General features: G+C 53.6%; 1 protein-coding gene across 1 annotated transcript in view; it reads left to right on the top strand.

Annotated features, from left to right (window-relative positions):
• ZNF697 (zinc finger protein 697) overlaps positions 1-13765 on the top strand; it is a gene marked incomplete at its 5' end in the record, with an annotated part of 43172 nt that extends 29407 nt beyond the window's left edge. The window contains 3 exons of the mRNA XM_080647864.1: positions 7207-7463; positions 9259-10650; positions 13035-13765. Coding sequence (XP_080503990.1) covers positions 7207-7463; positions 9259-10610 — 1609 coding nt within the window. The 3' untranslated portion in view covers positions 10611-10650; positions 13035-13765. The remainder of the gene's footprint in view (positions 1-7206; positions 7464-9258; positions 10651-13034) is intronic.
• Positions 13766-14049: the final 284 nt, after the last annotated feature.

The raw sequence follows: 14049 nt of genomic DNA, 5'->3' as shown, positions 1-14049 counted from the left end.
GTGGGGAGGTGGGGGGGGGCTGGACTTGGCTCAGGCCCTGGCTCCCGCCTCTCACTGCTCTGCAGGCAGGGCCTGCCAGGGGGGTCGCTTGCCCCTGTCCTTTGTCCTGTGACGTGACCTTGCTTGCTGCCTCTGATGTCCCGAGGAGCCGGCCGAGTGGGGACTGCGATGGCGCGGAGCCCAGGATGCTGGTTGGAGTCCTGGCTCTCTGGGAACTGTGTCACCTGGAGCTCAGCTTGCGGAGCTGCGCTTTCCTTGGCCTGTGAAGCAGGGTGGGTGGCCCTCACAGAATTTATGGAGGCAGGTGAGGGCCCCTCGGGTGCTGCGTCAGCTGCCCTGGTGGTTCCAGTGGGTGAGCGCTCACAGCAGAGCGAGGCCTGTGAGCACCGCACTCCCCACAGCCATCGGGGCGGGAGCGGGCATGACCGTGTGGGGCCCTGAGCCCCCCTGAAAGCCAGCCAGGGTTTAGCTTTTAGGAAGGTGGGGTGAGCTGTGGGCTTGTCTGCCTCACCCTCCGTAGGAAATGCGGTCGAATCTATAAAGGGATGGGGCTCTTGCTGTTGGAAAGGCCCGGGTTTGTCCGTGGGGCCACGGGGAGAATGTGCCAGTGAACTCAGGTTAAACTCCCATTCTGGCTCTGCTGCTGGCTCCACCTGCTCTTCCCCCACCTCATTCCTTCCCTCTCCCTTCCCTCCTTTCCATCACCCCTTGTCCTATTTCCTTCCACTGTGTAGCAGTATCTTCACGCTGATCTGATCCGTCTTTCAAATGGGGCTGCGTTTGTCTAGAAGGCACTAGAGCATTTTCCTAGTGGCTTTACAGGGTAATAAACATTACCTTTCTGTTGTTTGTTTTGTTCATCCTCACCCGAGGATATTTTTTGCATTGATTTTTAGAGAGAGTGGAATGCGGGGGTGGGGGGTTTGGGGGGTGGGGGGAGAAAAACATCGATGTGAGACACTTGGAGTGGTGGCCTCCCACACCTGCCCTGATCAGGGCGGGGATCGAACCTGCAGCCCAGGTGTGTGCCCTTGACTGGGAATCAAACCCTTGACCAGCTGGTGCGTGGGCCGACGCCCTCATCACTGAGCACCGCTGGCCATGGCAATATGACTTTTTTTTTGAGTTGGGGGGTTATGGGGCCGGAGGAAGGGACATGAAAATATTGCAAATTCTAAAAGCTAGGACTTGGGCAGTCTTGGTAAAGTTGGCTGATGGGCATCCAAGAGAAAGGTTCGGTGGTGGTGCTGGGTGTCTGGGGAGCTAACCGCTTGCCGTGCCAGTTGCAGAAGCCAGCTGCTGCCCCTGAAAGTGCCTAATGAAAGTGACAGTGGTGCCTCCCTGCTCTCACTGACCTGCACGTCACAGGGCAAAGCAGAACAGGACTCAGGTACGTCCAAACCCAGCCTCCTCACTGAACACCCCGAGGGGCAAATACTCAAGGCCACACAGCAGTCTCTGCCGGCCAAAGCCCAGGGCTCGTCCACTGCAGGACTCATCTTGTCTGCCTGACTGCTCCCACCATTACCTCTGTTATTTGTCCCCCCCCTTACACTTCTCCCCCTTCTTACTGGAGGGAGAAGAACTCCCAAACAGATGGTGTAAGTCAGGCTTATTGAGCTATCCACTCCATTCAGCTGTAGACTTATCTTTTCTCTATCCAAGGGTGGGCAAACTTTTTGACTCGAGGACCACAATGGGTTCTTAAACTGGACCGGAGGGCCGGAACAAAAGCATGGATGGAGTGTTTGTGTGAACTAATATAAATTCAAAGTAAAGGAGCGGAGGGGAGAGCAAGAGAACCCTCCGCTCTTTCGGCTTTGCGGGCCCGATAGAACAGCCGAACGGGCCGGATCTGGCCTGCGGGCCGTAGTTTGCCCACGGCTGCATACAGACGGGTTATCAACATCTCCAAACAGTATGGCACTGAACCTTTTTTCTTTCTCCCCAGTTCCTCGAGAAGCTATGCCCCCCAGTCCCTGGCTCTTGTCTCCACAAGGTGGGCCATTCATTCATAGAGCCTTTAGCAGCCAGGCCAGAGGAAACTCGGCTTGTACTGGCCAAAGGCCATTCATGAGGGTCACCAGCTGTGACCCTCAATTTTGGAGATATGTATGTAATTTTTTAAATCAAGAAGTTGGCTTACGCTCGGCTGGCATGGCTCAGTGGTTGAGTGTCGACCTATGAACCAGGTCAGGGTTCGATTCCGGTCAGGGCACATGCATGGGTTGCGGGCTCCATCCCCAGTGTGGGGTGTGCAAGAGGCAGCCGGTCAATGATTCTCTCTCATCATGATGTTACTATCTCTCTCTCCCTCTCACTTCCTTTCTGAAATCAATAAAAAAGATATTTTTTTTTAAAAGAGGTTAGCTTAAGTTTCATAACTACCCATTATTGTGTCCCTACTCTGTGCCAGCTGCTTTTCCAACCATCTTAGATGGTAGGTGGCAGCATACTTGTCATGGATGCAGAATCTGAAGGTCAGCAAGGCTGGCAGACTCGCACAAGGTAAAGCAGCTGGCGGAGCAGAGGATTTGAACCTAGGTCAGTAGCCACAAAGCTGTCACGATGCCCGACCATCCAACTCGTTATCCAGCCCTGGCCTTGCTTAAGAAAACATGTTGCTGTTTTTATTTTGAGAATGAATGGGGAGGGAGTTGGAACAAAGTGTGCTTGGCTATCTGCTGACTGACACAGTGACGAGATAACGTTTCTGAGAACCGTCTTCCAGAGAGAGCCAATCACAGCTCATCCTTGCCTTCCTTTTCGTTGCTTCTAGAATAATCAGAGGTTTTCCTTTCGTGTGTTTTGTCAAGTTGAAAACAAAGTTGGTGTTTTTGCTGATAAAAATGCAGCTTTAGTGTAGAACAGACAGGGTTCACAAGAAGAAAAAGTTGTCCTGAGCCGCACACCAGCTTCGGGGAAGAGTGGGCACTGGAGCTGGACCGCAGGGGTGTGCACCCCGCTTCCCTGTCTCCCAGATCAATCAGACAGATCAGATCAGCGTGAAGATACTGCTACACAGTGGAAGGAAATAGGACAAGGGGTGATGGAAAGGAGGGAAGGGAGAGGGAAGGAATGAGGTGGGGGAAGAGCAGGTGGAGCCAGCAGCAGAGCCAGAATAGGAGTTTAACCTGAGTTCACCGGCACACACTCCCCGTGGCCCCACCGACAAACCCGGGCCTTTCCAACAGCAAGAGCCCCATCCCTTTATAGATTCGACCTCATTTCCTACGGAGGGTGGGGCAGACAAGCTTAAGATTGCGTGACCTTGAGCTAGCCCTTAACTTCTGTGCCTCGTTCCCCATCTCTGACATGGAAACTAGCGCCCTGCTTCTTTGGGGTGTCGTTAAAATGAAATGATACAAAGCTCCTAGAGGTGACCAAGGGGTGGGTAGCATTTTAAGCATCCTCTCTGAACCTGTGCAAACACGGGTGAATACCTAGGCTAGTGTGCACATCGTAATAAACACAACGGGACTATTTCTAAACCAACCAGTTCTCATCTAATAACCTATCGTGGCTGCCTTTCCTTACCTCTGGGTAGCCTTTCCGTTGCTTGGTAACGGCCTAGAACCCGAGGAGGTAATGGCGTGAGTGGAGCCGAGTCCGCATCGTGGGCACGCAGCTTTCCAGTTTTGCACTAATACAATGCATTTTCCAATAAATTTGAGTAGATGTTGTACAGTGAATGGTGTCTCCCCGGTGACAGGGGCTTCCCCCTCTTTCAAAGCGCACCCAGTCTTGCCTCCCCTGGTGTGAAGGAAGCCATGGCGTGCCCCCTTGGGAGCTCAGGTCTCCATGATTCTGAGTAAGGCAGCATTGGAATGTGCCAGCCCTAAGTGGGGGGTTAGACTCTTCCTTCCCCCCACTCCCTCTTTAAATAAATAAATAAAAAACCACGCTTCTTTATTTAGTGTCTCTGGTATGAATTATCTCTTGGTTCCCAGGAAATCATAAGTCAGAAACTCTTCTTGTTCTGCCCTGGCTGGGTGGCTCAGTTGGCTGGAGCGTTGTCCCGTACAGAAAAAGGTTGTGGGTTCGATTCCCAGTCAGGGCACATACCTAGGTTGCGGGTTCGATCCCTGGTTGGGGTGTGTACAGGAGGCAACCAATTGACATTTTTCTCTCACATGGAGGTGTTGTTTTTTCTCTCTCTCTCAAATCAGTTAAAAAAACATATGTCCTTGGGTGAGGATTAAAAAAAAACCCCAAAAACCTCTAGATCTGATTTTGCTGTATCTGTTCTAAGACGGTGCTCTGTCCTCCTCAAACAGGCTTCGAAGTGAAATCTTAAGCTTCCCTGTCTCCCAGGGTGGACCCCTGAACCCCACAGAGCTGCGGTCCCCGTGCCATTCTGGGCACCACCTCCTGCCATTTCAGTTGCATGAGTGCAGGTGACATGCTTATTTGATTCCTTTACTGATGTAAAACTCGGCTTGCTGGTCTTAGATTGACAGAAACCATTGACTAGGTCTCCCTAAAATTCCCCCCCCCCCCCTCCGCTGCTTTTAGCCACTAACAAGCCAATAGGTCTTAAAACATGTTTGAAATCCACCCCTCACCATGGGGTGTGTCGTATATGCATACACAGCGGAGGTGGTTGTGTATTGCTCCAGGAGGCATGAGAGTGACGGGTAGCAGAGTTCAGGGGTAACAGCCCTCGGTGGGATAGACCTCTTAAAAGGTTTATGACTTTAATGGGATTTTCTGCAGCCTAATCCTGGGTGTTTGAACCCTGGCGTTTTAAGCAGAGCGAGTGGGCCTCCAAGGAGCCAGAGGAGCTGGCTGCCATCCAGGATGCTGTTGATGAATCATGGCAGGCCTTTGCCTATGACATTTAAGTGAAGACCTTGCTTTTTCACTCCGATGTAGGGAATAGGGCATCTCTGAGAAAGGATATAACACGCTCTTCAGGGCGGTAAGTCGGTCAACATTATGGTCGTGCCGGTGTGTCCTTGAGGTGTGATGGAATGGCATCAGGACTTAAAAAAGAGCCATAATGTGTGTATTGCACATGAAAAAAAAAATCACACGTTTATTCCACAGTTGTAAAACTCGGAGCACCAGTTCCTCTCCACAGTATTTTCCAAGGTGCTTTGTAATGTTTCCTTCTGACACCTTGCCTGTGAGGAAGGTTAAGGAGCATTATCCCCCTTGCGCTGAGGAAGACACTGGAACAATGAGAGGCTCACTGACTTGCCCTGGGCTCTGGAGCGAGGCTGGACCAGCCAGAACAGCTCCTGTTTTCCACTTTGAGTCTCGGCAGAGCCAGAGCTGCCTCGGGAAAGTGCTTAGTGGAGGCAAGAAAAGATGGGGCATCTGCTTAGCCATGTTCTTGGGGGTTCTGTTTTGGGGGCTCCCGAGGCAGAGAGAGCTGGACAGTTTGAAAGTCTAGGTCCAGGCCCTAGCTGGTGTGGCTCAGTGGATAGAGCATCGGCCTGTGGACTGAAGGGTCCCGGGTTTGATTCTGGTCAAGGGCACAATCCCCTTGACTGGTTTTGGGCTCGATCCCCAGAGGGGCCATGTAGGAGGCAGCCGATCAATGATTCTCTCTCATCATTGATGTTCCTCTCTCTCTTCCTCTCTGAAATCAATGAAAATATATTTTAAAAAAAGTCTAGGTCCAGGATCCTTGACCTACAAACTGCTTTGCTGCCATGAGCTAAGCTGGAGGAGTGATGGATGGCAGAAGCAAATTATTTTTGGCTCCATGGCTCAATCTTGGCAGGGGGCCCTTTAAATTTGAAATGTAAACCTGAGGGCTCCAAAAGGTTTGGGAAGCTGAGGTCATTTTCTCCCTGCAGTTCCCATGTTGGCCTGTTCTGTGGAGGGGTTGCCGACTACCCCAGGGGCATGTTCTGCTAGGGGCTCTCTACAATAAAGTCCATATAGTAAGGCAAACTATGTAGTAAGGCTACAGGAGGGCTTCTAACATGGAGGGTCCCTGCATCTCCCCCTCCCCCCCCCCCCCCCACAGACCCACAAAAGCTTGATCCTCACCACAAAACCAGGTTGGTGCTGCTGCTGGAGACATGGTCTTAGGTCAGACGTGTGTATACTAATGCTTCTGTTACTCTTCTGTCGTGTCTTTTTTTTTTTTTTTTTTTGTGAATCCTCACCAGAGGATATTTTCCCATTGATTTTTTTAAATTATTTATTTATTTTTTTATATATATTTTATTGATTTTTTTACAGAGAGGAAGGGAGAGGGATAGAGAGCTAGAAACATCGATGAGAGAGAAACATCGATCAGCTGCCTCCTGCACACCTCCCACTGGGGATGTGCCCGCAACCAATGTACATGCCCTTGACCGGAATCGAACCTGGGACCCTTCAGTCGCCGATGCTCTATCCACTGAACCAAACCGGTTTCGGCCCCATTGATTTTTAGAGAGAGTGGAAGGGAGGAGGAGGGACACACAGAGAGAAACATTGATGTGAGAGAGACACATCAATTAGTCGCCTCCCACATGGGCCCTGAGCGGGCTGGGGATCCAGTCTGCAACCGAGGTAGGTGCCCTTGACCAGAATGGAACCTGGGGCCCTTCAGTCTGTAGGCCGAAGCTCTAACCACTGAGCAAAACTGGCTAGGGCTATTCTTATGTCTTGAATGTCCTTTTCCTCTGGCTCCTTGGAGGCCCACTCATCATTAGCTAAAACCCGCACAAGATTGCTATGGGCTTGAAGAGGGCAAGTCCCTATTCTCCCTCTCCCTCCAGCTTTATTGAGGTACAGCGGATAAATACAAATTGTATATATTTAGAGGATGGCAAGCTTTAATAAGCGTAAGGAATGCATGGAACTTGAGGCAGCAAAAGTGATTTGAACCCCACTTTACGGCTCACATGTTAGCCTTAGGCTGGTGGGTCTTCTTCTTGAGCAGTTTTCTCAGCTGTAAGAGGGGAGCACCATTGTCACCCTTACCCATGGTGAGAGCTGCCAGGCCATGCTAACAGGACCACCCACTTCACAGATGGAAACGGATCCAGTTGTGGTCCAGCGAGAGCTGGCCTGTGGCCTGCGGACGAGTTGCCGCTGTAACTCTGGCACCCAGACCAGCCTCCTTTGTGCCTGGATCCGTTTACCTGAAAACGTGAGGTGGAGCGGAGATTTGCCACCGAGGCTTGGACTGTGGCACTGGACAGGGTGAGGGAATAGGGCCAGACTCACATGACCTTTATCTGTGTGTTTTGTCTGGAGCAGGGATTCCCGGTTACCGCCCTTGTCCGGCTCCTCCCGGATGGAACAAGAAGACAAACACGGTGTGTGTGAAGGCCCGGACTCAGAAGATACAGGAATGGGCTCCGATTGTGAGAACTCTGAGGACAGGGAAGGGGACCCAGACGAGAGAGAAATGGTTTCCCATGCACAGGACGCAGACAAGAGCGGCGGCCACCCGGAGCAGGAGGTGGGCTCTAACCCACGGCAGGAGCGGGGACTGGTGTCTGACATCTGCACAGGTGAGGAGGAAGCGGGAATTTCCATGGAAGTTGGGGCTCACATGTGTCTCTAGCTCCTCCCGAGTTGTAGCCAGGGGCAGCCTTCTTGTGAGGGAGCTCACCAGAGAGACCAGTAAGCCGCACTCCTATGATTTCAAGCCTGAGGAACATCCCTTTCTCCAGTCCAGTTGGAGGTGGCTGTGCTGGTAAACGGGTGAGGAGGGAGTCACTGGCCCCACACGTCACGGTATACAGAACACAGATACAGGTCAACACCTGGAACAGCACCAGAGGGGACACAGGGAATACGAGAACCCCGTCACCGGGTCGTTGGGAGAGTTAGATGAGTTGCCACGTACAAAGGCTCAGTTAGCGCAGCGCTGAGCAGAGTATTCAGGAGTTTAAGGTTATCGCCATCGTGTTGGCTGTAGATCGCTCAGCTCAGTGGTAAGTGACGGGCCCAGGTGCGTGTGGTTGATTCTCAGAGTGCCAAGGCCTCTGCTCATCGCCTTGCTTTTCTTGACCTGGAAACAGACTCCATCCGTATTCAGTTCTGTCCTCGGGCCTCCCTTACCTGATCCTGCTCTGTGCATGCCTCGGGGACAGGAATGAGCGGTGACACCCGTGGCCAGGGCTGTGAGATGACAGTCTTCCCGTGTAACTCGTCCCAGGCCCAGCGGTGCACACACGCATGTGCTCTTGCATACCCAGTGACTGTCTGGAGGGCCCTCTGCTTGGGCATCAGCAGCCAGAGACAGACAGGTGTGTGTGCCGGCCAGCTTCCAGGCTGGGCTCAGCAGCTCAGGGCCCTGTGCTCACTTCCCCTTTCCCCCTATATCAGGGGTCCTCAAACTACGGCCCGCGGGCCCCATGCGGCCCGCCGAGGACTTTTATCAGGCCCGCCAGGTGCCACTGCCTGTCCTGCTTAGCAGCCGACTTGTCCCGGGCCCACAGTGCGCATAGGAATTTGTTCATAGTTTTTTTTTTTAAACTATAGTCCGGCCCTCCAACGGTCTGAGGGACAGTGAACTGGCCCCCTGTTTAAAAAGTGTGAGGACCCCTGCATATCTTCCTCTCCCCCTTACATAGTAAAGCCTGGAGTTGGGATGTGTTTGGTATATCGTTCCATCATAAGCTGTTCCAGAATGACCAATCCCATGTTAAAAATCAGTCCAGCCCCACTGGTGTGGCTCAGTGATGGAGTGTGGACCCACCAACCAGGAGGTCACGGTTCAATGACCAGTCAGGGAACATGCCTGGATTGCCAGCCGGATCCCCCTGTAGGGGGCGTGCAGGAGGCAGGCGGTGGGTGATTCCTTCATCATTGATGTTCCTCTCTCTCTCTCCCTCTCCCATCCTCTCTCTGAAATCAATAAAAACATTAAAAAAAAAATCAGTCCAGGTGGCCTTTTCTTGTGCCGTTGGGGCCTTGAAACGCATGGGTTGCTCTTACAGTGAGCACATCTCTTTTGAGCTCCCACAGCGTCCCACCTGGCCCAGACTTGACCACCTCAAGCCCATTGTCTGGCCTTCAGGTGGAGCCCCAGGGACAGTGGGTTGGGCCTGGGTTCAGAGACAGCTGCCAAGAACTGGTGAGCGGAGGGGCCAGGGGAGTGAGCTTTCCCCGTTTCGGAGCACACTCTCCTCCAGGCATCAGGTAGGAGCTGAGGATCTTGGAGAGTGAGTTTGTGAACACCCGGGGGAGGGAATTAATTACTCCGTGGCCCACACTTTTATTGAGATTGGCTCCCTCTGGGTTGGCTCTTTGAGCTCCAGGTATAATCGCCCGTCCCCACTGTCACCGTTTCTGTTGCAGAGGGGCTGCTGAGTGAGGAAGCAGTTCTGCGGGAGGAAGAGGATGGCCAGTCTGGGGTCGCTGCCGTGGCAGTGTTCCCAGGACTGGCTGAGCCCCACAGCACATCCCGGAGCCCCCGGGAAGAGGAGGAGCCGCCGCCCCCACCGGTGCTTCCCTGGAGGCGGCACCTCTCCCTGGGGAGTCGGCACCCCGGCGACAAGCCGGCCCACCGCCGCTTCCGCCGGCTCCACCACCCCATGGCCGTGGACCTCGGGGAGCTGGACAGCCTGATGGCCAGCATCATGGATGCACCCACCATCTGCCCCGACTGCGGGGAGAGCTTCAGCCCGGGCGCCGCCTTCCTGCAGCACCAGCGCATCCACCGCCTGGCGGAGGCGGCCGCCGCGGTCAGCCTGGAGCCCTTCGGCCTGGCGGGGGAGTGCGGCGCGGTGGTGGGCGTGGCGGGGGGCTTCGGGCCGGGGCCCGCCTTGGCCCGGCCCCCGCGCGAGAAGCCCTTCCGCTGCGGGGAGTGCGGCAAGGGCTTCAGCCGCAACACCTACCTGACCAACCACCTGCGCCTGCACACGGGCGAGCGGCCCAACCTGTGCGCGGACTGCGGCAAGAGCTTCAGCTGGCGCGCGGACCTGCTCAAGCACCGGCGGCTGCACACGGGCGAGAAGCCCTACCCGTGCCCCGAGTGCGGGGAGGCCTTCAGCCTCAGCTCGCACCTGCTGAGCCACCGGCGCGCGCACGCGGCGGCCAGCGGCGCGGGGCCGGCGGCGCTGCGGCCGTTCTCGTGCGGGGAGTGCGGCAAGGGCTTCGTGCGCCGCTCGCACCTGGCGAACCACCAGCGCATCCACACGGGCGAGAAGCCGCACGGCTGCGGCGAGTGCGGCAAGCGCTTCAGCTGGCGCTCGGACCTGGTGAAGCACCAGCGCGTGCACACGGGCGAGAAGCCCTACATGTGCTCCGAGTGCGGCGAGACCTTCAGCGTCAGCTCGCACCTCTTCACGCACAAGCGCACGCACTCGGGCGAGCGGCCCTACGTGTGCCGCGAGTGCGGCAAGGGCTTCGGGCGCAACTCGCACCTGGTCAACCACCTGCGCGTGCACACGGGCGAGAAGCCCTTCCGCTGCGGCCAGTGCGAGAAGCGCTTCAGCGACTTCTCCACGCTCACGCAGCACCAGCGCACGCACACGGGCGAGAAGCCCTACACGTGCATCGAGTGCGGCAAGAGCTTCATCCAGAGCTCGCACCTGATCCGCCACCGCCGCATCCACACGGGCAACAAGCCGCACAAGTGCGCGGGCTGCGGCAAGGGCTTCCGCTACAAAACGCACCTGGCGCAGCACCAGAAGCTGCACCTGTGCTAGGGCCGGGCGGCGGGGCTGCCCCCGCGGGAGCTTGTGGGGAGTAAGTATCCTGGGGACAGGCCGCATAGAAAGGAATGGGAAGGGCGGGAGGGACAATCTGAGAGGGATGGGGAACGCTTTTGGTGTTAGGGGGTCCTAAGGGGAGCGTTCGGAGATGTTCTTTTGGTGCTATATTTTGAGGACAACGAAGGAATGTTTTGGAGATGTGCTTGGGCATGCTGACTTCTCAGACACTCTAGGAGCTAAGCGGGCACTTTGAGGACCCTGAGGAAATGGGGTTCGGGGTGGGGAGGGAACAGGGTGGCAGGCAGCGAGTAGGTTGGGTTGTGATGTTCTGTGGGAATCAGGAGGGTGTGGATGGAGTGAGGGTCATGGGGTAAAATAAAAGGCGGGTGTGAATAATTCTATCCTGGTTGTACCAGGTGTGAAGCCACCGTTTGCCCTGCCCCGCGCTCCCCACATCAGCTCGAGTCCCACAAAAAGCAGAGGAACCTTGCCACCCTGTAGGAGGATATACCGAGCGCTCCTCTCTCTGAGCCACAGTTAGCTGCTATTTTGAGGCATCCAGGTTCCCCAGAAAAGCTGCACACCCTCATTTCAAAGGTGAGACTCAGACATCCATTCATAACGGGTTTTCAGATCTAGGAAATCTGGTTCTTTGCTACTTCCTTTGGAACGTCCTGGTTTCGTGCTGGGCCGAGGTGTCTGTGGGAGAGCAGGCCCTGCCCCCGGGGTCAGTGTGTGCCTGGCTCCGTGGTTCTTTCAGGTCTCACCTGTGACCTACCTGCAGGGACAGGGAACCATCCCAGCTCTGGGCGCCTTTCCCTTTCCGGGTCAGCTGGGTGCTTATTTCAAGTGAACCTCAGGCCATCCACAGTGGCCCCGTGACCTGCTACAAAGGTCAGCCCACTCAAGAGCTTTGCAAAATTCACACGTTGGGGGGCAAGGCTTTTTTGTCTCATTTGCTTTGTATCTGTGTACCCCCCCTTCCCGGTAGTGATGGGGGAGCTCATGGAACCCCCACCTTCACTCCTATTGACCTGGGCTCCGTTCTGAGTAGAAACGTCTCTTTTTTTTTTACACGAAGCACAGTAGAAAGCTCCAGGCTTTATACAAGGAGGGCACACGCAGGGAGAGGTGTGAATGCAAAACTGCCAAGCAGCACAAGCAGTGAGTTTCCTGGTTCTACAAATGCCAAACCAGCACTTTCATGTTTGTAAAGTGCTTTACGCGTTGTAATGATTGTTAGTAGCTCCTCACATCTGTGAGGTGGATCAGTGTTGTGACCCCTGTCTCGGGGAAGGCCTGGGGACAAGAGTGCTGAAGGCTGCTCTGAGGAGAGGCTGTGACAGTGTGGACAGCTGTGGTCTGACCTTTTGTGCTCTCAGCTGCTAGGAAGACTTACCGTTGTGATTTACATAATGAAACGAGGACACTGAAAATGCGTACGCGTGATGGAACACTTAAGGCTAGTCTGGAAGGGCCACCGATGTCCTCGCTGACAAAGCTGGTCTTTGTCCCATCAGTAGGGTGTCCTCAGCATGTTACATGTCCTGTGGGGCTGTGGTGAGATGACCCCGGAGTAGATTTCAGTTCCCTGGGCTGGGCCCCTCCCCCGGTTTAGCCTCCAGAAGTCAGAGTGGTGGGAAGCAGCCTTGTTTTCTCACTCGTGGTGGGTACCCTGTACTTTTCACGGAAGCATCTTCACAAACTGTTGGATACACATGAAGGGAAAACGAGCCACAAGGCTGTTTTTACAATTCAGCAAATTTTCTGGGGATGCCGGCCATTTATACTTGATCAGTTGTATTCTAGCAAAGAACCTGTTTGGGGGCCTGTAGGAAAGCATGTTTATGTCATTATAAAAACACTTTTTAAAAGAATCCTGAGAATTCTGGGCTTGTATAATGCTTGTTGATCTTGCCCTCTTCATCAGGGGATTGTTGTTCACAAATGCAAATAGATTTTCAAAATATAGTTTTGGAAGACATGAATTGGTTTTTTTTTTAATGTTCTTTTAGTTGAGAGTAATACGAGCAAGCAAGTGTCCATTATTTATTCTGAATTGTATAGTCTGAATATGAAGTGTATGAGACTCACCTGAAAATAATATGGCCCGTTTGTAGGTAATCTTGTTCCTTTTTCCATGCACATCTACCTCTTCCAGCTGTTTTAGGTTCTCCCGAGTCTGTGCCTATGAAATCGCATCCAACTTTGGCTTCTTCATGGGTTGACTCTCCACTTTATGGGTTATTTGGCCTTCTGCTGCCATTGCACAGCCTCGCCCGCGTCAATTACGTTACCTTCTGGCAGCTTTTGAGAAAGGCTTCCAAGGAGAGGAGATGCAAGTTAATGTAATTGAGAGGCAGTGGGAATCTTGGGGTTTCATTGGCCTCTCTTGTTCTTTCTGTTCCCGTGGCTAAGAAGAGACAGCTACTGCTCCCGTGTCCCCTCCGTGAGCAGACCAGCCATCGACACCCCCTCTCACGGTGCATCGCAAACGTGGTTCCATTTTCCTTACAATTCTTCAGGGAACGTATCTGCATTGAGTGAAACGAAACGCGTTCAGGGGTTGGTTTCTTGGATTTACTTTTAAAATAACCATGTTTCTCAAGCAAACCCCGTTTCCTGTGGTTCACCCTTACAAATGTTAATCAGAAGACTCCTTCTCCCAGCTCCTGACGGAAGCTGGAGGCAAGTGTATCATTTGCTTCCTGGGAGTATGGTCAAGTGCAGGCTGGGCTTTCCCCGAGCGGAATCTGGCGTAGATCAAACAGGTGGAACGGCTTGCTGACATCGGGAGCTCCGAGTTGGAAGGAGATGACTGGTGAACCCCTTGAGCCATGTGGTCTCTTCGAGCCCAAGAGGCTGTACATATGTGAAAAAGTGCAAATGGAGAACCTGTGTTCACACACCATCGGAACTGAGCTTCTGACGTTCGTGCGCCCCTCCCTTCACTGTGATGTTACTTTACAGCTGATTGTTCAAATGGTGAATAACTTAATGACCCTAAAAGTAACTGGTTTTGTGTGTGTGCTCGTGTATGTGAGAATTGCCTTATTCTTCCAGGTGGTTTTATTTAATGATGGTTCCCTGGACAGCAATCTGGTGTTCAAGCAGCCAGTGTGGAATATGTGTCATTAAATCCACGTCAGTCTTTCACCGTTCCATTCTTTATTCTTTGTCGCCATTCGATGTCAGGTCACTCTACGGAAGCTGTGTTCACCAGTGCAAGTAGACTTGTAAAATACTAGAGGCCCGATGCACAAAATTCATGCAAGGGGTTCAGCCCCTGCTGCCCAGGCGGCTGCCTCTGCCCCAGCCTCTGCCCCAGCCCCCACTGCCGCGGCTTCGTCCGGAAGGTCGTCCGGTCGGTCGTCAGGTCTAATTAGAATATTATGCTTTTATTATTATAGATAGTTTCTGGTAGAACAGGGGT

This window comes from Plecotus auritus (genome assembly GCF_963455305.1).
Source record: "Plecotus auritus genome assembly, chromosome: 12".
Taxonomy (NCBI): domain Eukaryota; kingdom Metazoa; phylum Chordata; class Mammalia; order Chiroptera; family Vespertilionidae; genus Plecotus; species Plecotus auritus.
Note: the sequence above shows the minus strand (reverse complement) of the source record. Positions and strands in the feature narration are given on the sequence as shown.